General features: G+C 46.6%; 2 gene segments (V, D, J or C); both read right to left on the reverse strand.

Moving 5' to 3' along the window:
• Nucleotides 1–2,192: 2,192 nt before the first annotated feature.
• Nucleotides 2,193–2,724, reverse strand: LOC136395502 (immunoglobulin lambda variable 5-39-like). The segment is given in 2 exon segments: nucleotides 2,193–2,509; nucleotides 2,634–2,724. Coding segments are annotated over 2 exon segments (345 nt in total).
• A 17,878-nt stretch (nucleotides 2,725–20,602) lies between these two features.
• Nucleotides 20,603–21,195, reverse strand: LOC136395501 (immunoglobulin lambda variable 5-37-like). The segment is given in 2 exon segments: nucleotides 20,603–21,013; nucleotides 21,124–21,195. Coding segments are annotated over 2 exon segments (390 nt in total).
• Between the last annotated feature and the right edge of the window lie 5,683 nt (nucleotides 21,196–26,878).

Below are 26,878 nucleotides of genomic sequence, written 5' to 3' on the forward strand. Positions count from 1 at the left end.
CAGAGAAGAAAGGTCTTTTGTTGTTGATTAATTCAGTGTGTTCTCATTTACACTTGAACTCAACTGGAAATGCATATACACAGGGGTGGACAAAGGTACGTTTACAGTTGCACTACAGATAAACAATACAATATTAATAAATAAGAATAGAAGTCTAAGCTCCGTGTTTCTTGTACTTACAAATGTAAAGACACATTTGCCCACACTTGTACACACACACACACATATACACACACACACAGAGAGAAACACACATATATATGTATTTGATAAACATAAGATATTTTTTTGTCTAGTTTTGTGATTTTTTCAGCATTGCCTTAAAGCACATCTCATCTCTTTTCAGAGCTTACTTTTTCATTTCTGACCTAAAACTGCTCCTTCCCTGCTGTGTCCTAATCTGCATTGGCCCTGATAAAGTTCATTTGTTAAGAGTTTGGTGGTTTTCATGGGGGTTGGATTTATAAATTATAGGTCCAAACATAGATGTTTACTCATTATCACACCAAACAAAGAACCACAGAGGGAAAGGTATGACAGGTCATGTGGTTACAGTGGAGGAAGTGAGCAGGTGACAGGTCTGAGAGCCATGTCCTCACAGGGAGGGTCCCCCAGAACCTGGAGATCAGGGGTCCTCAGAGGGTGACCTCCAGGAAACAGAGAAAGCAGCTTCCCTGAGTGGTGAGGGGGCAGGGGATGGGCATCAAGCCCAGGCCAGGAGCAGGGCCATGCAGGGAGGCGGGAGAGGGCCCCCGAGTCTCCCAGGGCACAGATGCCAGACTTGTGCATTTCTTGTCACCTGCCCAGCAGTTCTGAGGAACATTTTGTATCTGAGTACAAAGTGACTCTGTTTGAATTGGAAGGCCAATAAAAAGAAAAATAATGTATTGACCATTATGAACAGACCAAGGTAAGAGAGGCTGAGTGTTATAACAACCTACGTGATCAGAGAAGCTGTCTTATGACCAATGGGTACTAGTTATCATCAATGACATGGAAAACTATGGGTCTTAGAGGAGAGGAGAGCTCTGATTACTTCAGTTTCCATTTGCACAGGTGTTTTTGTGCATGGGGTTGTACTTATCTAAGTGACAGTGATAGTCAGCCTCCTCATCAGGCTAGAGGTCAAAGGAGGTCAGTGAGGCCATGTGCACAACCAGGAGCCAGACAGGAGTGCTGGACCCCTGACTGTCAGGCACCTTTGTCCTAGGTCACAGGTATGGCCTTGCGGTGGCTGGGTGCTCAGTGTGTTTGCTGCTCCATGCTCAAGAGAAGGTGACCTCTGAACCTGGCTCATCAAGAGCTTCACAGGAGTGAAAGACACTGAGGATCCCTGCTCCTGATGTCCCACAGCCCACCATCACCCCAGATTGTTGGGAAGCTTCAGTGGGTGTGAGGACAGGACATGGTCAGGACTTCAGGGTTCAAGAAACTCCCTCTTGGGAGTCCCACAGCCCTGAGTGCTGTCAGTGTAAGAGTTTCTCATCCATGGAGCCAACTCACCCCCTTCCCTGGAGCGGGCTCCTCATTGTCCCAGCAATGATGGAGCATTCTCATCCTATTGAGACCAAATATTTCTTGACCTAAGTTCACAAATTTCTCTTTTGGCAACACCTTCTATCCTGATTGAACAGCAGGCTCAGGTGCCCAGCAAAGGTTGCCCCAGCTCTGAGCTGGAAGTCCTCCCGGGGTGGAGTCGCCACCTGGGACCTCACATCTTGGTGCCTCGTACATGGTACTCAGAGCTCTTCTGCCGCCTATGCTCAGACAGGCTCTTGGGAGGAAGGAGAAGTCACTGCTCTGACCTCTCACAGAGAAAAGTCCTGGCTGTGGAGGCCGATCAACCTGCTGAATTTGGTCCCTGAGCTGTGAAAAAAATTTTTCAAATGATGTTTCCTTATTTCAAGAGGAACACAGCAGTTCCTCATGCCCTGGTTTTATTACACATAGATAACAGGCAAAATTTCAGTGTCTTAATAAATTGTTTACTGTTGGTATTGATCTTGTTATACTGACAATACAGAAACATGGAATAAAAAATTGAGAATAGACCTCACATAAACCATGAGTTAGTTTCCTATATAATTTACATGTAGAAATTATTAAAAATGTTCATTTGTAGTGAACTAAGACTCTGGGGAGGCTGACGTTTATGTCCCACTTCCCCATCTGTGTGTGTCACTGTGAGGAGCACCACTGTGCCTGGTCTCTCAGTAATAGTCCGCCTCGTCCTCAGGCTGCAGCCCAGAGATGAGCAGGAGCCCTACATTGGCAGAGACATCTTTGGATCCTGAGAAGCGGCTGGGGACCCCGGGGCCCTGGATCTTATCTGAGTCTGACTTGAACCCCAGAAGGTACCGGGGAGGGCTCCCTGGCCTCTGCTGGAGCCAGTTTATACCATAGTCGCCAACACTGAAGCCACTGCTCAGGGTGCAGGTGAGTCTGGCTGATGCTCCAGGAGACACAGAGAGGGAAGGTGGCTGAGTCAGCACAGGCTGGGACAGGGAACCTGCAGACACAGACACTCATGGGTTCTGGGATGGGCATAAAGTATAAGCCCCTTAGGGATCTAAAGCACATGAGGCTGAGAGAGGATTAGTAGGCAGCCCTGGACACCTGCAGACTCTCCCTACCTGTGCAGTAGGAGAGGAGCATGAGGAGAAGGAGATGCCCAGCCATGGTGTCACAGCCCCCTGTGGCCCCAGAACAGGTCTGAGGTGGGCCGGGCCTCTTTTATCTTCCCCATTGGAGGAGGAGCTGTTCACACTATTTGTTTCCTCTAATGGTAAGCTTTTTTTCACCCAGGGAACCAGCAAAGACTGAGCTTAGTTTAGTAGACCGAAGATCAGAAGGGTGAAACTGAATTTGTCACCTGGGAGATTCTAGGGAGGAAGCAGCTGCTGGGACCTTACACAGATCAGTGAGCAGGAGACTGCCCCACCCAGAGAGAACACAGCTACAGAATCCCCCTCAGCAAACCCAGACTACAAGGCCCTGGGGAGTTTGGGGCCTTGGTTACACACTGCAAAGCACCCACCATCTGACACTGGTGGACCCACAGCGCCCCCTGCTGCTCACTGCTCAAAATTCATCTCTGGATAGAAATGATTTTGGGTACACTGTTCTAAAACCTAGTCTCTGTCAGTCCACAAACATCTATGGGTGCAACACTTGCTATACCTCAAGTTACTAATATAAATAAACAATATTTTCCAATGATGAGCTTTCTGGAGGACTAGAAGGAAGAGATGGAAAATAGGACCACCGAAAAATGTGGCCAGAGCTGTAGGCACTTGAGAGTGCAGAGGGCTCCCGGAGCAAACCTTGAGCTTCCATTTCAACAGGGACCACATGGAGGAGACTGGTGATCAGGGCTTACATTGCACAGTGGAGTCTTACTGCACAGCAAACAAAGTATATATTTCGAGAAAATGGGTCAACTTCTTAGAAGAGGTAGCAGAGTGTGTAAATACTCAGACACATTAAGTACTGAGCTGTGTGGGGGCAAAAGTTATGGACTGACAATTGCTGTGTCAGATCAATGAATTGACTAGACAAGTCAGCAAGGGTCCAGGTTGCAAAGAACGTTCTCTGTTGTCATATTTAATTGTGATGTATTTATGACCATTTATGGAAGTATATTTGACAGGAAATCGATGATGAACCATTTGATAAATTTTGACATTTATATAAACCTGTGTAATCATCAACAATATCAAGATAATGAATACACCTACCAACCTCAAAAGCATATTTATATTCTTTGAAATTTCTTTTTCTTTTCTACCCCTCTCACCATTTTCCAGGCAAGCATTGCTCTGCCTTCCCCCACATACATGTAATTGCATCTTTCAGAATTGTATAAAATTGAAACCATACAGTATACAATGTTTGTCCTTATATTTCATCTGGCCTTTTAAAAACTTAATCCATACTATATCATATATCCATAAGTCATTAGTCGCTAAAAGTACCCACTCTATGGATATAGCACAGTTTATTTAAGCTATTGACTACTGAGAGACATGGGGGTCATTTACAATAACTGGCTATTATAAATAAAGCTGCTGTGAATATTTGTGGGGGACCCATTGTAAGCACATACAGTATGTGTACATTTCTTTGTGATATACAATAGTGGGACATGCTAACAAGTATATGTTTAATGTTTTAGAAAGTACATAACCATTCTTTAAAGTGATCTAATCATTTTCACTCCAACCAGAAGGACACTAGGATCTAACTGTGCCACGTCCTTGTCTGCACTTGGCATGGTCAGTCCTGTTAACTTTAGCCATTCTCAAGAGATGCAGTGCCTTTTCATTGTGGTTTCAATCTGCATTTCACTGAGATCTTCTGAGTCTGAAAAATCTTCCATGTACTTACTTGTCATCTTTATATCATCTTTGCTGGAGCATCTTTTGATAACCTGATCAGCGGTGCCTTACATGACAGTTGTGTTTTTTTTTCAGATATGTGATTTGCAAACAGTCTGTGGCTCTGTTGCCATTCTGTTAACATTGTCTCTCAAAGAGCACACAATTTAAAACTTGATAAAGTTCAAACGATTTTTCTATGGTTTTTGCTTTCACTGTTCTAGCTCAGAGCTCTGTGCCAGCTTGAGCATTCTGTGCATGTCTCCTGGAATGACGTTTTTACATCTAACAGCACGCATGCTCTACGACAGTGATTTTCAACCTTTTTTTTTTCATGGCACAAACACACACTAATTACCAAGGTCAGTGTCCCTGACTAAATACAACTGTTTTCATTTCATGGCACAAATAAATTAGTTACTAAGGTACAAGAGGTCAGGGCCCCTTTTTCTTTAGTAATTAGTGTTTGAGTGCCTGAGAAATAAAGGTAGAAAATCACTGCTCTATGGGATACAGAGTGTTCTCACTTACAGTGATAATGCACTCACCCCCTTCACTTCTATATTAGAGTAGTGGTTTAAAACACATTGTTCCTAATTAACATATGAAGAAGTAAAATGACCCAGTTAGAAGAAAGGATTCCTCAAGAGTTTATGTCTTAGAGGAAGCAGCTGCTGGGTGGAACCACAGGCACCTGGGACTCTGCCGGGGCCCTGGGTGGGTGGGCACAGCTGATGAGACCTCAGCCCTGAGCTCAAGGACCATGTCTCTCTCCTCACACTTGAAGTCAGCAGGGCCCCCCTGGTTGTGAGATCACCAAATAAAAGGAAACTGAATGTTATCAGGGAAGTTTGCCAGGCTGTGCGCACATGCTGGTCTGAGGACTGGAACCAGGTACTTGGTGAGTCATGGTCACCTCTGGGCCTCTGCAAACCTCAAACAGAATTCTTCTCCCTCCACCATTTTCTCTTGGATGGTTTCTGTCGTGAACGGGTTGATGTTACTTACCTATAAGGGCTTCCTTAAACCCTCAGATCTCATAATGAGCCTCTCAACTCAGGAAATGGGGACAGAAGTGACAGCAGAGTCACAAGCACAGGCAGAAATGGAAAGGCAGAAGTGGCCTAGGAGCACGGGGGTGGGTCTGTCTGGTTCACAGGGACCTCGAGCAGGAGCAGAAGGCTCCAGACTGGAATCTCAGGGTTGGAAGTGGTCCCTGGTTCTGTATCTCATTAAACTCGCAGGTCCAACACTAGGCAGCAGCCAAGTGCCTGTTCACCCGATGCCTCAAGGACCTCCTGGCAGGCAGTTTTCTGGTGCAGAACATAAAAGAGAGAAATTATTCTGCAGGTTTCTTTTTGTTTTTAGAGAAAAAGCTACCCGGGAAATACCAGCACCTGTAAAGAGAGCGTGGCAATAACTGAGACATCATTAGAAGGAAAGCTGCCTTCAAAATAGGTCAGGCAAGCAAAACAAAACAACCAGAAAACCCCTAAACTAAGTCATCATTTATAAAACAACTCCGAGAGAGAATGTAATGCAGCTTTGTTCTGATCCTTTGGACCTGACAAGGTGACACTGGAGGTGTGCACGGAGACAGACCTTGCGGTGTCTGGGGCCCTTGATCCCGGCAGCTGGGCAGTAACCACGTGCCAGTTTCACAAAGGGTGCCAGCTCTGGAGGAGGTAGTTCCGCTGCTTTAGTGACTGCAGGGTCTGCTGAATTAGTGAGCATTTTATACGGACTATCTGGAGCCCAGGCAGATGTCAAGAAGGGACTTTCTGCCTGCAAGGATCAGCTCAGAAGGAACATTCCATCTGCTTCTACAGCGGAGCCTTCAGAGTGAATCTTCAGCTCTTCAGATGACATGGCCGTGTTGAAAGTGCATCCCAGAGGCAGGACAAGGGAAAGTGGGGGACAGGGGAGGCAGTGAATAAAAGAGCACTCTGCTAGGGGCCTGCACACCCGAGTATTGTCCCCCAAAGACCAACTTGTTCTTAGAATCGAGTAAGCTTACCCACACCCGGCTCCCCACTACTGTTCACACACTCTGCCCCTTCAACAGAAGATTTCTTTTAGAGTCCGTTACAAGGCTAGGCAATTTTAGCTAAAGCTGTTTCACTTGCAAAAGTATTCTTGCTGAACGCCAGTTTCTCGGCTTGTTTGAAAGGTATGTAGACGGCAAGATGATAACCAGGGCTGACGAGAAGAAGCCAGAATCAGAACTGGGGGGGTGGGTATAGCTGTCAGAAACCTTATCTTTTCCTATTCAAAAGCAGCCCCAAATTCCAAAGGTAGTAGAGAGCTGTAAGTTTACAGGGAATAAGAAACTTGCTATCACCATCTGCGTGTGATGGTGACCCTGTGACTTCAGTGAGAAGAGGGACATGGGACATGTGCTCTGTGACTTCTCTTAGGAGCCTGGATGATGTGGTGAGAGAAAGCTACTTGCCATCCACGGTCAGTGGACCACTTACCCCACCTGTACAAGTGCCCTTTAGGCTCACCTTTCTGATATCTGCATGTTGCATGAAATCCCTCCATCGTCACAAAGCCATCCTTGATTAATGAATGAGAGTTGACTGGTAATGAATTCTCTAGTTTCAAATTCCAGAATTCTATTTGTACACATTAACTTTTCAAAAGCAATTTATTTCTTTCCTTACGATGGAATGCTTTCTTGGTCAATTTGTGTATTTATGCCAGATTGGCTCATAGTTTGCATTTTCTCTGAGTTTCCAGAATTACTGTGCTGTGTCTGGGTTTCTGTCTGCAGAGGGCACACACCTGGGGAGGGTGGGGCGAGCCCCCTGCACACAGACGAGGTGCAGGTGGTGGTGGCATGGCGCATGCTCCATGGCCTCCAGCTACCGGGGCCTCTGACAGGTGCACACTCTTCACGCAGGGTCAGCACAGCTTAGGACAGACAGGACTGGAAACACACAAGGGGTCGGGAGAGTCTTGGTCTGAGTTCAAGACGTTGGGGAAACAAGTGATCTGCTTAATTGCAAGGCTTAACCTACTAATGACACCCACTCTCATTAAATGCAGGGCTGGAGGAGCCTCCACGCAACGCTGGGAAGATGCCAGGCAGGGTGGCCTGAGAACCTTCCCTAAGAGAAAATCGGGAGCCCTGGTTGCTGGAAAAGCCTCGGGTTTCACCATGTATCAAGTCCACATGAGGACTGATCACCTGCCAGTGACCTTTGCAACCTGGTAGCAATTTGAGGGGGATGGGCTCTCCCCACCTTGCCGCCCCGCGGGTTGTCTGGATCCTTCAGCTCCGCGCATTGAGGCCCACGTGCCTCAGCCTTTAAGGGTTCATACAGCGCATGCGCGTTTGGTACCGTTCCCGCAGCCAGGGCTCTAGAAGCCGCAGACGTTGGAGAAGCCAGACAGCAGGGACGGTTGGATACGGGAGCAGAGTCTATGGACCAGGCAGCTCCTCATGCACAGACCTAAACTACCCAATGCGCATCTGTCCACGGAAAGTAGAGGAGAACGAACTGCTTTTCAGGTGGGAGAGAATCACAGGCGGGGTGTCCTCCACTGGAGGACCTGGGAGCCTGTAAGGCCACACATCCTCATGGTGACACACTGATGCTCATTTGCAGATGCTGCCTTGGAGCCATGTGGAGTCGTTGGCTCCCTCTGACCAGGAGACTATGGAGGTTTGAGGGCGGGCTCAGCTCCGCAGGCTGAGGTAACGGTGAGAAGTGCGCAGGCGCGGGCAGCCAGGGGTCTGGGCGGAGCTGGTCGGGGACGGGGAGGCACAGCCCTGAGCGCAGTCTCTCGGGTGGACACTGTATCTATCCCAGTGCGACCCCGAACCCACCCAGGGCCTCCTGCCCCTGAGGGTTAGTACAGAGGAAACGTGGCTGCCTTCAGGGAGGGACGGGAGGGACAGCAGCTGTGTCTTCACAGGAGAGACTCATGAGCCCTGGTTCTGAAGAAGCCCCGGGTCCCACTGTGGGCTGTTTCCCATTTGCAGCTGATGCATGAGAGCGATTTGGGGGATGAGGTGGGCTCCTTCTTCCCTGGAGGCCAAACAGGTGGTCTGTAGTGGGCCCAGCCCCAAGGCCAGCCGAAGGGACGTGTACTGCGCATGCAACCCAGTTGGTGACAGCCAGGGACCTGAAACAGGCAGAGGGCGGTGGGAACCATGTCACAGGTGCGGATCTAGGGTGAGCAAGGCATCTTCAAATTCCATCACAGCTGCACACTTTCTTACATTAACTCATACAACACACACACCAGCTTCACCTGGAGTTCTTTTTATTTCTCTAGCCCATCAGATGGAGACGCTGAGATACTGATCTTCAATGGCCCAAGCTCTCTGGTTCTTAAGTGGAAAAGCCAATGTGTGGACCAGGCAATTCCGATGCTCTGAACTACTGACCTGCAGGTATCACTCAGCCATGGGGTCAGTATTCACCATTTAAGGGTCAGGATGCGTGGAGAAGCCACACTACATGCACGTTATATAGAGCAGGAAGACCACGACTTCTAGAGAATCCCAGGAGACCAGCCAGGTGCTGGACACAAGCAGCTGTGGTGAGAGTTGTGCAAGAAGCACACGTGGTCCTGTTTGCACGGCACGACCAGGGGAGAGGACTTGGTTTTATGAAGGATGGGGGTTTGTGAACTAGAGGGTGTTCCCTCAATAAGGTTCAGATGAAGAGGTTGGCTGCCACCTCTATGGACCTCAAAACTACTGATTCCAAAACAACCATTGAGCTCTTAGAGCTGCCAGGTTTGTTTGGGAAACAAGAACTGAGGCTACCACTCTCGCTGCGGGTTGGCCCATCCAGCCCACCTGGTGACACTTTGGAGACTGGACTGTATCTCTGGGAGTCCTTCCCTCCCCCGCTCTTCTCTGTCTTATCTCACATGTTTGTGGAGGGAGGGAAGGGGATTATTGTTACTCACTGAACTTGTTTCTTCCAAATCTGATAGGAAGACTGATGCTCCAGGAAGCTGTGCACAGATATTGTGCTGTTTTGTAGCAGGCTGGCCCAGGCCTGGGCTTTGCATATTCCAGTTTGAGAAGCATGTAATGATGTAGTATTTGGAGTTAATCAGAAAATTGTGTAGAGCCCTGGCCGGTTTGCTCAGTGGTAGAGCATTGGCCCATCATGTAGAAATCCCAGGTTTGATTTCCACGATGAGCACACAGGAGAAGTGCCCATCTGCTTCTCCACCCCTCTCCTCTCCTTCCTCTCTGTCTCTCTCTTCCCCTCCCACAGCCAAGGCTTCATTGGAGCAAGTTGGCTCAGGCACTGAGGACGGCTCTATGGCCTCTACCTCAGGCACTAGAATGGTTCCAGTTGTAACAGAGCAACACCCTAGATGGGCAGAGCACCTCCCCTTAGTGGGCATACTGGTTGGATCCAAGTCGGGCGCATGCGGGAGTCTGTCTCTCTGCTTCCCAGCTTCTCGTTTCAAAAAAATACAAAATTAAAAGAGAATTGTGTAGAGAACCACTGCATCTGAATGTATCCACTGACATGCAACTGAGAACAGAGGAAGGGATGTGTTTGTCCTTGAGTGATCTGGCAAGTGACAGGTTTTCCAGGCTCAGAGTCATTGTGTCTCTATCCAAGCACTATGTCCCACCTGGCCCAAACTCTATTTATGTCTCTGTGTTTTTATTATTTCTTAGTCAACTCCAGGTCTTCACTTCCCCGTGCTGGTCACGGTAGAATTAGAATGGAAAAATGACTTACGAGAATTGTCCAAAATGATCCCCAAGTAGCAACACACGACTAAAAGTGGGTTCTGCCTGACCAGGCAGTAACACAGCGGTTAACGTGTCGGATTGGGATGCAGAGGACCCAGCTTTGAAACCCTGAGGTCACCAGCTTGAGCATGGGCTCATCTAGGGGTCTGTTATCCAGGTAAGCATCAAAATATAGGGTTAACCTCACTGTGACTCCTCAAATCTCTGGGACCCTGGGGACTAATGGATGACAAAATATTCACACTCAAACCCACACAACTCCAGGTCATTTATACTATACTCTCCCTATTCCAATCTTTGAGTTTGAATTTTAGTATTAGATTAACATTTCCTAAAGTGATGGCAGCCATGCTGTCCCTGGTGCTGCCACTGAGGTGGCCCCAGGGGATGGGATGGGGTCTTCCTTGGGACCCATGTGGAGCCTCTGTGACAGGAGACTTTATTGCAGGCTGCTGTCTGGGTGTCACTGAATTTCTGTTCACATGCAAGTGAGTAAAGGAAATGCTTTCAGATCCCAGCTAGAGTGGGACTATGTTGGTTTATGAATATTCATGTCTTTATATTTATTTGATGAAATGCTGGTAGAAAATTTACCATCTGGTAAAGAGAAAAACAATCAAGAGGGAGACATAGAGAGTTTGGCCAGGTACAAGAAAATTAAACGATAAATAAGAGAACAATATCTCTCCCTCATAATAAATATAACTGAATGAGGGAGACAGTAAAAAAATCTGTATATCTTGCCTGACCAGGCAGTGGTTCAGTAGATAGAGCATCAGATTGGGATGCCAAGGACCCTGGTTCGAAACCCCGAGGTCACCAGCTTGTGTGCGGGCTCATCTGGTTTGAGCAAAGCTCACCAGCTTGGACCCAAGGTCACTGGCTCGAGCAAGGGGTCACTCAGTCTGCTGTAGCCCCCCGGTCAAGGCACATATGAGAAAGCAATCAATAAACAACTAAGGTGCTGCAATGAAAAATTGATGCTTCTCATCTCTCTCCCTTTCTGTCTATCTGTCCCTCTCTCTGACTTTCTCTGTCACAAAAAACAAACAAACAAACAAAAAAACCTGTATATCTAATCGGCACATTGAAATCATGTTCTTAAATGACAGAATAGAACAACTACTTGCTATTTTCAAATAAAAGTAAATAATTCAATAATATTCAAATAAAAAAGATGGAAAAATTTTAAGAGGGAAAAATCTAAATGTTAACCTATATTAAAAATAGATAAAACACCAATCTTCCTAGAAATATAAAAATTGGATGTATTAGAAAAAAATGAATTAATGGACCAATTTCCTTAAAAAAATAGAAAACATTATTATGGAAATAACCCATGGAAAAAAGTATAAAATACAGATAGTTTCACAGGAACCCTTCAGAGATCAGATGGTTTAAATTTGTTCATGTATTATATACACAATATTATCCAAACATTGAGAAGAATGACAAATCTCCAATTATCATAGAAAGCAAGTGTAACAGTGATACCACACCTGACAGATAAAACACAAAAAAGGAAAATTATAGACCAATAACATAAAATATTAATGCAAATTTATAAATAAAATATTAACAAATTCCCACATCAGATTAATAAATGAATACACCATTACCATATGTGATTTATTAAAGTTATACAAGTTAGATTCCTTACTTATAAACCTTTTAATATTATACATCATATTAATAGGTCAACAGACAAAATCATATTGTCTCAATAGTTCCTAAAAGACTCTTTGACCAAATTTAAAACTAATTCCTATGTAGGATATAAAACTAAAAGCAAAAAAATGAACAAAAAAGAAAAAACCCTCATAGACACAGACAACAGTGTGGCGGTTACCAGAGGGAAGGGGGTAGAGGTAGTAAAGGGTGAAAGGGTCAAATATATGGAGACGGAAGATTGACGCTGGGTGGAGGGCGCATAATGTAATATACAGATTATATAAGATTGTACACTTGAAACCTATATAATCTTATTGGCCAATGTCACCCAATAAATTTAATTAATAAAAAAACAAAAATAGAAACAGATATGTTTATAATACAGTAATTCACACATTCTCCACACACCTATGACTTAGTCCTACAACCAGCATCTCAGCTAATGAGTTGAGGAGGAGGACATTTCCACGAAGACCAGGAAAGGGCAATGTGCCTTTAACTCCATTATCATTAAACTTAATTTTTTATGTATTAGACAATGCAATTAAAGAAGAAATTAATAGTTAGATGTTAGCATTGATGGGAGTGGACAATGAGTCTTTCCTGAAAACCTGAATGTATGATACACCCTGAGATATTCAGGTGTCAGTGCAGCAGTCACAGAAGAAATTTCTGCATGAGCAAAAAGATGAGACATTCATACTGAGGACTAATGAGAGGATGACAAAGCTCTGGAACCTTCTAGCATAGGGAAATGATTCATGATGAAGACAAGCGACTCCCCAGTGAGTGTTCAGGTCTGATGACCTCAGTTGGATCCCCAATCCAACCTCAGTCCCGGAGCTTCAAACAGACTCAGACTCCCTGGCTGATGGGGACATGGACTTCCTGTTTTCTTTGAGACCCTTTGTCTAAAAACGAGCAGCTGTGAGTGACTTTGAGGACAGAAGGGGGAGGAGGAGCCTTCACTTCCAGGTGGTTCTCCCGATGAACCTGGTCCAGGGCGGACACAATAGCAGCAGAAGCAGAAGTCATAGGCTGAGCCGAAACAGCTGCTGGGGTATCTTTCTCCCTCTTGCTAAGGGGTTTGGTCTCAGTTCCCCACGGACCTGGAGCTCTGTGTGAGCACTGAGTCTGCTGTCACCTTGCTGTCACATCCTTGTTCTCAAGCCTGAGCTCATTGAGGGTCAAGGAGCCTGAATTACCAAATGTGAGCCGAAGAATCAATCATAATAGATGACTCATGGGAGCCATTGGTAACAGAACACAAACACTCCGGATGTGACCTGACTCAGAGCTGGATTCTGTGTCCCCAATTCTGTCATCATGGACTTAGTCACCCAGGCAGCCTGCCCCTTGCTTTCCAGAAATTTCTGCTCAATCTGAGAGAATCACATTACGTGTTGCTGCAACGGACAGGTGTGGGGGTAGGGCAGGGTTTAAAGGATGTGCACGGGGTTTCCAGACAAAGATCCCTGAAGTGGGTCTTGGACCTCAGTTTTTGATCAAATGCAAAAGAAGCACCTGTTTTATCAGAGTAGTGGTGTCTGTCCAGGAAAACCTCATTTCGGGATAGTAGGTGTTTTCTCAGTTTGCCACAGGCCTGAAACAGTGTGTCAGCACTGAGACAACTGTCCCATATTGAGCAATAATAAGCAGCCTCATCTGCAGACTGGAGACAGTGCTCATTGTGAATACCCCATTGCCAATCTCAGAGCCAGAGAATCAGTGAGGCACCTCTGAGAGGAACTTGCTATTACTATAGATAAGGCATTTAGGGGCTGTTGGTACCAGATCACATTCACTTGTGATGGTGTAACTGCTTCCAGTGCAGAATACAGTGGCCCTTGGGTTCCAGGGCTCCAGATACTGAGACACAGTATGGACTGTACCCAGGACCCTGAAAAGGGTCAGACATAGAGATGGTGATTCTGGATCGAGACACAAAAGGAGGAAACGGCCGCATGTGTCCCCCTGAATATCTTCCCAGACACCTGTGTAGCCAGCGAATAAAGCGAGGAGGAAAGAGTACAAGAAAATGGTGGACATCATCACAAAGCTCTGCCTTCAGTGGCCCCGCAGATAAGCAGAGCTCCTTCAAATCTCTCCCTTCCCTCTTCATACTCTGAGAGAGGGGAGGGCCCACATATGATAATGAGAAGCCCCCACTATTTTATCCCTCCCTGGGCCCCGGGTCAGGTCCCTCTGCCTGAGGATGGAAAGGGGGTGAATAGGGGTGGGGCTGTGTGACCCAGAGGGTGAGGAGGTCACAGCTGTGAGCCCTAAGCAAAGGGCACAGGCAATGCCAGGAGGCTGGTCCTAGCACTGATCACCTCAGACCCCTTAGGAACCCTGAATGCCCCCTGTTGCCCAGTCCAGACACATCATGTGTGGTGAGGTCACCAAAGCTGATCAGAGACAGCTCCTGACTTCCCACTGCTCTGTCCACTGACCCTCTGCCTTAGGGCCACACCACCCAACCCCTCATACTGTCTCCTCATTGTCTCTGGGCGCCCTTAAGCTCTCCTCAGTCTCCTCAGTGTGAGTCTGTTCATGGATCCCTTGGCTTTTCATTGGTCAGGTCTGAAGTTGTGACCCTTTTATAAACTCCTATCAGATCAGGATCAAGTTCAGCGCAGTGACCAGCCCCCGTGGAGGGATGTCCCTTTCTGTGCAAGTTCAGGTTCTTTCCTCTTATGTGATTCCTCCCTGGGAGCCAGAACACTTCTCCTGTGGATCCCATAACACTGAGGAGGAAGGAGGTCTCCTCTCTCTAGGGCTGGGGAGGTTGTGTGAAGGAAGCTTCTGTGCATTCTAAGTGGGTGATGTGTAAACCTTTGTCAACATTTCCGCTTACTTGAAATCAAAATTCTCCACATACTGTGAGCAATGATTTACTTCTAGGAGTGTATTGTCAATTTCACAATCACAGGTGAGCAGGGGTTTTGCCCAATGACCTCATTTGTGACATTTAAATATGATAAAAAAAAGGCCAAACATGTTGAAGGCTTCAGAGTGAGTTAAAATTTCAAATTGACTTTAAAAGAATCTTTAAAAAGAGTTTATAAATTAGTCATCAATTACCCTACTGTGCATGAAAAGTAGAGGTAGGTAATATTATATAAAATCCACCTCAGTAATTTTGACTTAAAATTAGTTGCTATGGGCCTGACCTGTGGTGGCACAGTGGATAAAGAATTGACCTGGAAATGCTGAGGTCGCCGGTTTGAAACTCTGGGCTTGCCTGGTCAAGGCACATATGGGAGTTGATGCTTCCAGCTCCTCTCCCCTTCTCTCTCTCTGTCTCTCTCCTCTCTCTCTCTCTCTCTCTGTCTCTCCCTCTCCTTTCTAAAAAAATGAATAAATTAAAAAAAAAATTAGTTGTGATGAATATTAGTGCAAATTGTGCATAATACCATGGATGGAATAACAATAGAAAACCAATGTTTTTAATTGAATAAAGGGCATATAAACCTTTTCCTAAACTCACTTTTTGTTGTTAGTCATAAGTTCTGTGTGGTGGGTCTGGGTGCAGATGGGAAAGCATGACTTGGTGCCCAGTGAAACCACATGAGGGGTCTCTTCTTGTGAATGTCAGAACCATTGCAGTGATGGGATCACCCACCCCAGGGAAAAATAGGTTAATAACTGCAAAAAAGATAATGAATACAATAATTAATTAATAATAAATAATAGGTAAATAATAATAATAAAAGTATAAACTCAGTGTTACTTTGGCCCACATTTGAATATACATATATACATATATCATAAACTTAAGATATTTTCTGTCTATTTTGTAATTCTCCTCAACATTACTATGAAAGAATATTTCATCTCTTTTCAAAGATCGTCAGGGCCTATTGTTCCTAATTTGCATATCCCTGATAAGTTCATTTTTAGTGTTTGCTGCTCCATGCTCATAAGAAGTTTCAGTAATTTTCATGGGGTTAAATTGATAAATTTTAGGTTGAAAAAATAGATATCTGTTCATTATCACACCAAACAAAAAACCACAGAGAGACAGGTATGACAGGTCATGTGGTTACAGTGGAGGAAGTGAGCAGGTGACAGGTCTGAGAGCTATGTCCTCAAAGAGAGGGTCCCCAGAACCTGGAGATCAGAGGTCCTCAGATAGTGACCTCCAGGGAACAGAGAAAGCAGGTTCCCTGAGTGGTGAGGGTGCAGGGGACGGGCATCAAGCCCAGGCTGGGAGCAGGGCCATGCAGGGAGGCGGGAGAGGGCCCCCGAGTCTCCCAGGGCACAGATGCCAGACTTGTGCATTTCTTGTCACCTGCCCAGCAGCTCTGAGGAATATTTTGTATCTGAGTACGAAATGACTGTGTTTCAGTTGAAAGGCCAGTAATAAAATATTTTATTGACCACTTAATACATGATGAGGCAAGAACATGAGGCCTCCTGGGTTAATAGCACAGGTGACAGTAGAAGCTGTCTTATTAACAGTGGGTGACAGTCACAATCAAGACAGAGAAGGAATAGATCATGAGGGAGAAGAAGGCACAAAATTACCTCTCTTTTTCTTGGCATAGGTGTCCTTTGTGCATGGGGTGGTATTTATCTAAGTGACAGTGATAGTCAGCCTCCTCATCAGGCTGGAGGTCAAAGGAGGTCAGTGAGGCCATGTGCACAGCCAGGAGCCAGAAAAGAAAGCTGGACCCCTGACTGTCAGGCACCTTTGTCCTAGGTCACACGTAGCAGGGAGGTGCGCTGACTGGGTGTTCGCTGTGTTTGCTGCTCCATGCTCAGGAGACCGTGACCTCAGACCCTGGCTCATCAAGGGCTTCACAGGAGGAGAGACAGACACTAGGGAGTCCCGGCTCCTGATGTTCCTCAGCCCAGCCCACACCCGGGATTGTTGTAAAGCTCCAGGGGGTGAGAGGACAGGGCACAGTCTTGGCTTTGGGGCTCAGGAAGCCCCCTCTCAGGAGTCCCCACAGCCCTGAGTGCTGTCGGCTATAAGAGCGTCTCATCCATAGGTCAACTCACCCCCTTCCCTGAAGCGGGATCGCATTTCCTCAGCAAGAGTGGAGCATTCTCACCCTATCAAGACCCCCAAAAAGATTTCTTGGCCTCAGTTCACAAATTTACCTCTTGGTAGCCCCCTTCTCTCCTGATTGAACAGCAGGTTCAGGTGCCATGCAAAGGTTGCCCCAGCTCTGTGCTGGAAGTCCTCCCGGGCCAGAGTCACCACCTGGGACCTCACATCTTGGGGCCCCGTCCACGATACTCAGAGCTCATCCACCACCTGTGCACAGGTGCTTGGGAGGGAGGGGAAGGTCACTGCTCTGACCTCTGGAAGGGCAGAGACCTGGCTGTGGAGGACAGTCCACCTGCTGGGATGGTTCCTGAGCTGTGAAAAATAATAAAAAGAGTCATTTGCTTATTTCAAGAAAAGAGCAGCAGTTCCACAAACTCTGGTTTACCACACATGACTAACAGGCGAAATGTCAGTGACATATAAGGAATTTATATTGATATTGATTTTATTTTCCTTAGACTTCAGAAACATGGAATAAAAAATGATAGTAGAGATTCTAAACCGGAAGTAATTTCCAAATATAGTTCACACATAGAAGTTTTTTTTAAATGCTCATTTGTTCTGAATCAAGACTGTGGAGGTGGGTGTTTATGTCCCACTTCCCCGTCTGTGTGTGTCACTGTGAGGAGCACCACTGTGCGAGATCTCACAGTTATAGTCCACCTTGTCCTCAGACTGCAGTCCAGAGATGAGCAGGAGCCTTGCATTGATTGGGGCATCTTTGGATCCAGAGAAGCAGCTGGGGACCCCTGAGCCGTGTTCCTTATCTGAGTCTGAGTAGTAGTACAGGAGATACTGGGGAGGGCTTCCTGGTTTCTGCTGGTACCAGTATATCCAGTATCCATCAACACTGAAGCCACTGCTCAGGGTGCAGGTGAGTCTGGCTGATGCTCCAGGAGATGCAGAGAAGGAGGGCGGCTGAGTCAGCACAGGCTGGGACAGGGAACCTGCAGACACAGACACTCACAGTTGAGTGGTCAGAGACACCAGTAAATATTATCAGGATTGTGAACAAGAGGAGAGTGAGTTTTGAAAATGTCCAGTGTTTCTAAGACCTGATCCTACCTATGTAGTGAGACAGGAGCACGAAGAGGAAAGGGGTCCAGGCCATGGTGCTCACAGCCCTGAGCCCACAGTGGGTCTGGGCTGCCCCAGGCCTCCTTTTCTTCTCCCCCCTCTGCCAGGGGAGAGGCTGTCCATGCAAATGTGCCTTCCTCAGTGACAGCCCAGCCCCCCCCCCCAACCCTGGTGCTGAGCTCAGCTCACACTGTAGACTGAGGAGGATGGCCACTGACTTCACCCCTCAGGAGAGCCCTGAAGGAAGCACCTGATGAGACCAAACAAAAGTTGGTCTCAGGGGACCCTTCCAGGCAGATACCCAGCTAATCTGTCCCTTCAGGGATCACAGGAAGCATCCCATTGACCCAGTGCCTGTGAGCAAATTGTTATCACTGAACCATTGGTGGCAATCTCAGTGCAGTCTCACAGCGCCCCCTGTGGGTGGCAGGTCACATAGCTCCCCATGGCCCAAAGCCCTGAGAGCCCAGCTGGTTTCTGTATGGAGCTCACCAGGTCCTGTGTCTACTCACACACCCAGGGGCTCTTTCCCAGTTACTGTGACTCTGATACACTGTAATAAATACTGTAGAATTTGTCTCTTGAGGTTCCCAATCTGTGGGAGGTGCAAATGTGTACATAAATAATAAATAGATTTCTCTTCCAGCAAGAATATTGCAAAAGTAAATGTTCAGGGAGTTTCCTGTCCAACATCACAGCTGAGAAAGAGTAGATCAGCTTTGAGGGCATTGATCCTTCTGCAGGTTCTCATTCTCCTTGATTGTGATACCGACAATTCTTCCTTTCATCTGACTCTTCAGGTATTTAAGAGAGATTTGTCCAGATATGCAATCTGTCTCAGAACAAGGATTGATATAAATATTACTATGAATGGAACTCTGCCAATTTTAGAGATTCTGCCTCCATTATGAGATTTATAAATTCTCATTTTCTGTTCTCTAATCTTCATTATCCCTGCTCAAGTTCATTTTGTAAGAACTCCATGGATTTAATGGGATTTGAATTATAAGGTCTAGATCCAAATCAACTAAATATTTATTTCTTACTATCCCAATAAGAAAATACATAGGGAAAGTTGGATGGGATATGGGGTCAAACTAGAGGAGGTGAGCAGGAGACAGGCCTTGGAGTCATGCACTTTCTAGAGAGGAGCTCTCTGGTCCTGGAGATCAGGAGCTCCTCACAGTGTCATCTTAGAAGAAAATGACACCCAGCTTCCCTAAGGTGTCAGGGTTCATAGAGTGAGCATCAGATCATAGGCCTGGAGCAAGGGCAGCTATGAGGTTGGTAGATGCTATCTGGTCTCCCAGGTCACATATTCTGGATTTCTGTTGTCCTTGTCACCCCAGCCAGAAACTCAGATAAATATATGGTAACTGGTACAAGGTGATTCTGATTAAATTGAAAGCCAATAAGAAATGGAGATATTGTCATTGACCCTTACATACAGGTCAAGGTAAGATCATGAGACATCCTAGTATCAAAGCAAAACTCCCAAAGGAAGCCAAAACCTGAACAAGGTTGATCACAATCAAGGACAGAGCAGTGATGGGTCACAGGAGAAGAACGGTAGATTTTTCCTTCACTTCAGTAGGCGGGAAGTTCTCTGTGGCATCAGGTTGTGCTGAGTTGGTGGCAGTGATGGTCAGCCTCCTCAATAGCTGGAGACTGGGGTCAGGGGGGCCGTGTGCACACACAGGAGCCAGAGAAGAGGCAGAAACCCTGAGGGTCAGTCACCCTTGTTGATGTCACAAGGTAAGAGATCTGTCCGGGAGCCCTTGGAGCCATTGCCATTTTCCATGAACCCTCCGTGTAAGTGCCACACACTGTGCAGGAGAAGGCTACCTCAGGTCTGGGCTTTTCTAGAGTTTCACAGGGCCAGTGACACAGGATCACACAGGGGAGTTCCTGCTTCTGATCTCCCACAGCCCAGCCCACACCTTGGATTGTTGGAGAGCTCCACTGGGGTGAGAGGACACACTCACGGACTGGAGGCTCAGGAAACCCCTCAGAAGGCCCCAAGGCCCTGAGAGCTGTCAGCTGTATGAACGTCTCACCCATGGACCCATCTCACCTCTTTCCCTGGAGCAGGCTCAGTATTTTCTCAGCATCTGTGTGGCACTCTTTGTACACACACACACACACACACACACACACACACATGTCCCCCCAAAATATGCTGATATGAGGACTTAAATTACCTATTTGACTAACATCCCTCTCCCTAACTTCACAACTGAAGTCTCAGGAACCAGCAGGTCTTCCAGGCCAGCTCTGTGCCCAGAATTCCTGCAGGACCTGCGTCCTCACCCAGCACCTCACACCTCAGTGCCACATCTTTGGGACACAGAGCTCTGGACCTGGAAGGACAGGCAGGTCCCTGCTCTGACTACTTGAAGAGCAGCATCCACGCTGTGAGGACCGTCCACCTATGGAGACGATCCCTGAGCCCTGATAAAGACAGATGCTGGGAAAGCCTCATTTTCTTATTTCAAGAGAAAAAGAGCAGATGCATAGGTTCTGGGTTATTACTGTGAATAATCAGGGATCATTACTGTGTCAGCATAGCTCCCTCTAGGTGTGCTTGTCCTTAAGCTTCAGAAATAGTGAAAGAATAATCAGAGTTGGCCCACAATGAATCAGAATATGCTTCCAAATATAGTTTATATATATGCTATTTATTTCAATTTGTTTAAATTGTCATAAAAGAAGAATCTGAGCAGGCTGACGTTTTTGTCCTACTTCCTCATCTGTGTGTGTCACTGTGGGAAGCACTATTGTACCAGATCGCACAGTAATAGTCTGCCTCGTCCTCAGGCTGCAGCCCAGAGATGAGCAGGAGCCCCGCATTGGCTGAAGTGTCTTTGGATCCAGAGAAGCGGTTGGGGACCCCAGAGCCCTGGTGCTTATCTGAGTCTGAGTTGTAGTACAGGAGATACTGGGGAGGGCTCCCTGGCTTCTGCTGCAGCTGGAATATACCATAGCTGCCAACACTGATGTCACTGCTCAGGGTGCAGGTGAGTCTGGCTGATGCTCCAGGAGATGCAGAGAGGGAGGGTGGCTGAGTCAGCACAGGCTGGGACAGGGAACCTGCAGACACAGACACTCATGGGTGATGGTCAAGGACCTACTTTCTCAAGTTTCTGAGTAATACAGAGTGATGTTGAGTGTTCCCCAGTGTCCTAAATTCTTATACTTACCTGCGCAGTGAGAGAGGAGCACGAGGAGGAGAGGGGTCCAGGCCATGGTGCTCACAGCTCTGAGCCCACAGTGGAGCTGGGCTGCCCCAGGCCTCCTTTTCTTCTCCCCCCTCTGCCAGAGGAGGTGCTGTCCATGCAAATGTGTGTCCCTCAGTGACTGCCTCACCCCTCCCTGAGCCCTGGTGCTGAGCTCAGCTCACACCCCACATGAGGAGGATGGAGGTGGCTTCACCCCTTGGGAGAGACCTGGGAGGAACACCTGCTGAGACCACAGAATAATCTTTGCAGGCCAGAGAGGATATAATTATGGTGTTCCAATTAGGGAGCACAAGACCCAAACCACAGACATAGTTGTCTATGAGTGAACTGTCTTCACAGACAGTATGGAAATCTCAGGAACACCCATCAGCACCCATTGTAGGTGACAGGCCACACACCTCCTCATGGCCAAAGTCCTGAGTGTCCAGCTACAAGCATGTTCTTTTAGCTCAGTGGTTCTCAAACAAGGGTGGTGTGTCCCCTTCAGGGAATACCCAGAACTGTCTGGAGGTGTGTTGTGTGTCATGATTTAGAGAGCAGAGCTTACTGCCTTGTGAAGTGTGGAGCCCAAAGAATGCTTCTTATTTTCCCGCAGGCACAGAACAGCCCTCTCCTGAAGCAATGACCCAGCCCCACTGTCAGATTTCCAGAGGCTCAGAAACTCTATTCTGAACTAAATCACCTCCATAAAGTGAATGCAAAAGAAATAGGCAATTATCCGTCAAGCCATGGTGGATGTTAGATAAGAAAATAGACCCATGAGTCCACAAAATCAGCACACACTTTTCATTGGGGACAAAAAGAGCACTGATATCTGAGGGGACAGTTGAGAGCAGACCCAGGACAAGGAGGTTCTGGGAACTTTTGGTCTTGCTCCCCCATGGGCCAGATCCACTGTGTGATCGTAGCTGCGGCCATAACTAGACAGACAGTAGTCATCGAGAAACATTCCTAGAAGTCTTTTATGAAAAATGGAGCATGAATTGGAACTTAGACCCACCCCAGCAATCCCCACTCTCCTCTCCCCATTATAGAGCTGTTTGTCAAATGCTAACCATGGTCAAGCCATTACTTCTTCCATTTCCAGATGCTACTAAACTAGTATTCATTTAACAACTTCTTTAAATAAACTGTTGACTTAACTATATTTATTTTTAAAAGGTTGCTCTGTATCACCATGGTAAACAGGAAACCAGAAATAGAACACAAACTTATAAATCTAAACACAATGCAGATAAAACAGTGCTGGTCCATTCTACCCAACATGGCTGCCTGGAAGAGCTCATGAACTGAGGTTAGGAGCCATCACTGAGGGAGATCAGCAGGTATGAGAGAGGCGTTAGAGACCCACTAGCCCAGAGGAGACTTTCTCCTTCTTGTAACCAGAGTTTTGTGAGATCACTGGAAAAGGGACTTGTGTTCTCAGTCACTTATTCAAAGCTGAGTGATGCCCACACTCTGTTACCTTATTTGCCTCATGGCACTCATAAACTAAGCACTGAAATACTGCACCACACCAAAAAGTATATTTTTTACTGCTCTGACAAAACAAAAATAGGTATATTTTGATTCATTCACACGGCATGGCTATTGTTATATTGTTTGTTCTCTCTCTTTTTTAAATTTGACATTCTACGGGAAAGGAGGTCAGTGCCCCTACTCGATAGTCAGATAGTGCATGTTTGAGATGTTCTTGCAGCACACTGGTTGAAAATCTCTCAAGAAAAGAATATTGTTGTCATTATTTATTTAAAGTGTACTCAATGTGACTCTTCCACTTACCAGACACTGCCTAAGGTACTAGGGACAGTGCAGTGAGCAAACTTGTCAAAAACCCCTTGATCTTATGAAACTTACTAACAACACTGGTTGTTTTTCATTATTCTGCTGACCCCTGGGTATCATGGAACCATGCGTTGTCATGGATGCAGGCTGGTCCTAACGGGTCAGGTTTCTGTTTCCCGAAGTGAAGGACATCCACCCTGGCGCTCTTACAAATTATTTCTGGTTCTGCATGGCCAAACATTAAATTATGGAGTAAGTTGGTATTCTCTGATGACCACATGGAGAAAGTCCCAGTAGGGAGCTAGGATGCCTTCAGTACCTACAGGTGAAGCTTGTTGGTTACAACAGGGACTCCAGGCTGCCCTGGTCCACATCCAAGCTGGGCACCTTCGAGTTAGTCAACTTGGGCTTCCATAACAAGGAAAGACTATTAAAGGCTTAATCAACACAAATTGATTTTCTCACAATTACGGGTCTTCCCCTCACCACACATTTTTGAAATTTTAATTATGTCCTAGACCATCCTCATGCAATCTTCGTCATGTGGCTGTCAGAATGCGTGTGGGCCATGAGGACGGTGAAGATGGTGCTGTGTAAGAAGGGGTCGCAGTCAGGCTCCATTCGGACTGTGCTTCCCAGTGGAGGGGCCTCAGCTGAGACCTCAGAAGATGCACAGTGGCCGGGGGTTCTGCTGGAGTGGTGACAAAGGGATGGACACAGTCAAAAGGCAGACTCTTCAACAGTCCTGGAGAAGATGCATGTCCATCCAAGCTCATGTCCACAGGACATCCCTGTCTATGGTCCTCCCATAGGAGGATGACCTCATATGGCTCATTGTTTCTGAGAACAATTATATTTCTGAACAAAATTTTTTTGCTGTGTAGAGGTGAGCACAGGCTGAGTGTGTGATCTCAGCAATCATTCAGTTTACAGATTCATAGAGTCCGTGATACATGGGTTCCCATGGAACCTTCTCTTTTTATCACAGGAGGAGAACGATATGGCACATGACAGGCTAACATCCCTGACCACGAGGGACAATGCAAGCCACCCGCAGTGAGATATCATTCCACCCAGACAAAAGGAGTTGTGATCAAAATAAAAAGTAATACCTATTGTTCATGCAGGCATGGTGGAAATAGAATCTTTATACATTGTTGGTAGAAATTTATTCCGTGCGGTCATATTGAAAAATACCTTATAGTTCCTCAAAAAATATAATATGCCATTACCATAATGACATAATGACACATAAATCCCAATCCTATATTTTTTTCCAACAACTGAAAACCTCAATTTGCTAAATTAAATACAAAAAATAAAACTTGCACACAAATATCCCAAGAAAATGCATGCATGTGTCAAGCAGCACTATGCAAAACTGACAAAAGATGACAATCGACAAAATGTCACGTGACGTGGTGTGGCATAGTGAATGAGATGTCAGCCTAGGAGTCTGAGGACTCATGGTTGAAACTCAAAGGTTGTAGGCCTGAGCACAGGATCATAAATATGACCCCATGGTCCTTGTCTTGAGCCCAAAAGTTCCTGGCCTGAATCCCAAGGTTGCTATCTTTTTTTTTTTTTAATTTTATTTATTTTATTTTTTTTAAGGTTGCTATCTTGAGCACAGATCACTGGCTTGACAAAGGGGTCACTGACTCAGCTAGAACCCCCTGTTCAAGGCAAGTATGAGAAGCAATCAATGAACAACTAAAGTACTACAACTACGTGTTGAAGCTTCTCATCTCGTTCCCTTCCTGTCTATCTCTCTCTCTAAATCCAAACCAAAACAAAGAAACAAACAAAAAACAAGCAGAAAACAACCCAATGTCAGTGAGTTGATGGGCAGATGGATGGATGGGCAAACTGAACTGTGTTCATACAATGCAGTGTTACATGGCCATAGAAATGAACGACTCACCATATCACAACATTGATGGATCTCAAAAACAAGACACAAACCAATTAAGTAAAATAGAATAGTCATAAAATCACCCCAACCCTCTGCACCTAACCTAATGAAATGTCCTCACGAGGGAAATCTATACAGAGGAGAAGAGGATCAGCAGTTACCCAGGACTGAGCAGAGTGGATGAGGACTGATTTGCAAATGGGTGGAAATTTCTTTGAGGGACAATGAAATGTTCTAAAATTATACTTTGGCAATAGTGCAAAATGCAGTAACTATATTCATAACAATTATATATGCTTTAAACAAATAACTTTAACATATGCATCTTCTAATTTCACAAACCTGTTAAAAAGAGCATGTGAGCGTCACTGCCCCTTTAAAGTTCATCTGTACTTGTAAAGTGGGCCTCTGACACTCTCCACCTGCTACAGTCACCCTCTCTGTTGTTTGTCTCAGTCTCAGGAGAGATCACGAGGAACAGGGGCAGGTTTTGGTCTGAGTTTCACATGGGTCTGAATCACTGTGGTACCATCAGTGGTAGCATCTAATGCTGAGCAGTAATAGTCGGCCTCGTCCTCAGGCTGGAGGCCGGTGATGGTCAGAGAGGCCGTGTTGCTGGATTTGGAGCCAGAGAACCGATCTGGGATCCCCGAGGGCCTAGAGCTTCCAATCATCACAGTTTTGGGGGCAGCACCAGGGAGCTGTTGGTACCAGGCTGTAGCATATCTTCCGACATTGTTGCTGCTCCCAGTGCAGGAGAGAGTGACCTTCTGTCCCACAGACCCTGACACCGAGGCTTCCTGCCTCAGCCCAGACTGCGCCCAGGACCCTGCAACAGAGTTGTAGACACACAGAGATGTGAGACTGGGGTTATTTCTCACAGCTCGTTCTCAGTAAATAAGAAAAATTGTGTTCCCCATCATCACTCCCACCCCACCCTCAGTCCATCACCTGAGCAGTGAGCGAGGAGGGCGAGGAGGAGAGGGGTCCAGGCCATGGTGGAGATGCCCACACTCTGCTTCTGAGCCCCACATGTGAGAGAACTGCACACAGTCTCTCTTATCTTGTCCCCTCAGGGGAGGGCAGGGAGGAACCCTTATGCAAATTATTACCTCCCTTGGTTGTCTTCTGGCCAAAATTTGTTGAAAGCTGGGGGAAGGGGAGCATCTCCTGGGCTCTGAGAGGTCACAGCTGCTGGTCCCAGTGAGCACAGAGCAGAGAACAAAGGTTAGGGCCCCAGGGCTTGTTTCCCAACTGAACCCCCTCAGCCCTCCCTCTGGGACAAGCTCACAGCGCCCCCTGCTGTCTGAGAGTGCAGACTCACTTGTAACTGGGAAGGAGAGGCAGGAGCTGAGCAGAGAGGGACTGAGACTCTGGTCTCCAGCCCCTCCTTACACATCACCCACCCCCACAGGGCAGGGACTTCCCATCCCTCAGGGGCTCCTTACTGTGCTGCAGGTGTCCCCACACCTCACTCTAATGTTCAAATACATTGACTCCTCAGCATGAAGTCATCCTGTGCTCCCCTAGTATGTACATCATTATCTTAGGAGGGCCATTAGCTGACTAAACACCCAGAAGCAATGTGTCCCTCACCCAGTGAGAGAATGGAGAAGATATTGACACCTCTATACACCCTCTCTGTGCAGGGACTGTGAAAGGGGGACTGAGAAACCAGACCCCTTCATCCCATTTCAATCCTGCCTTAAAGGCAAGTCTCCATAACCCTCTCCAGTTGCTCTTGTCTGTAAACTCAGAGAGGCAGGATCCATTCATACAAATGCCAGCAAATTTTCCCAGAAGAGACCTGTATTATTTAGAGAGAACTGCTTCTCTGTGGCCCCTCTGCCCTGAGGAAGCTGATCAAGGACACCCTCCCTGGGATGCATCCAGAATCCACAGCCCTAGAGTGGACACCAGGGGAACAGGTCTCCACATGGGGTGGGGGGGGGGGCCTGCACGGTGCTGTTGGGTCTGGGCAGTGAAGACAGGCTGGAGTGGCAAGGACAGTGACAA

The sequence above is a fragment of the Saccopteryx leptura genome, chromosome 2, assembly GCF_036850995.1.
Source record: "Saccopteryx leptura isolate mSacLep1 chromosome 2, mSacLep1_pri_phased_curated, whole genome shotgun sequence".
In the NCBI taxonomy this organism is placed as follows: domain Eukaryota; kingdom Metazoa; phylum Chordata; class Mammalia; order Chiroptera; family Emballonuridae; genus Saccopteryx; species Saccopteryx leptura.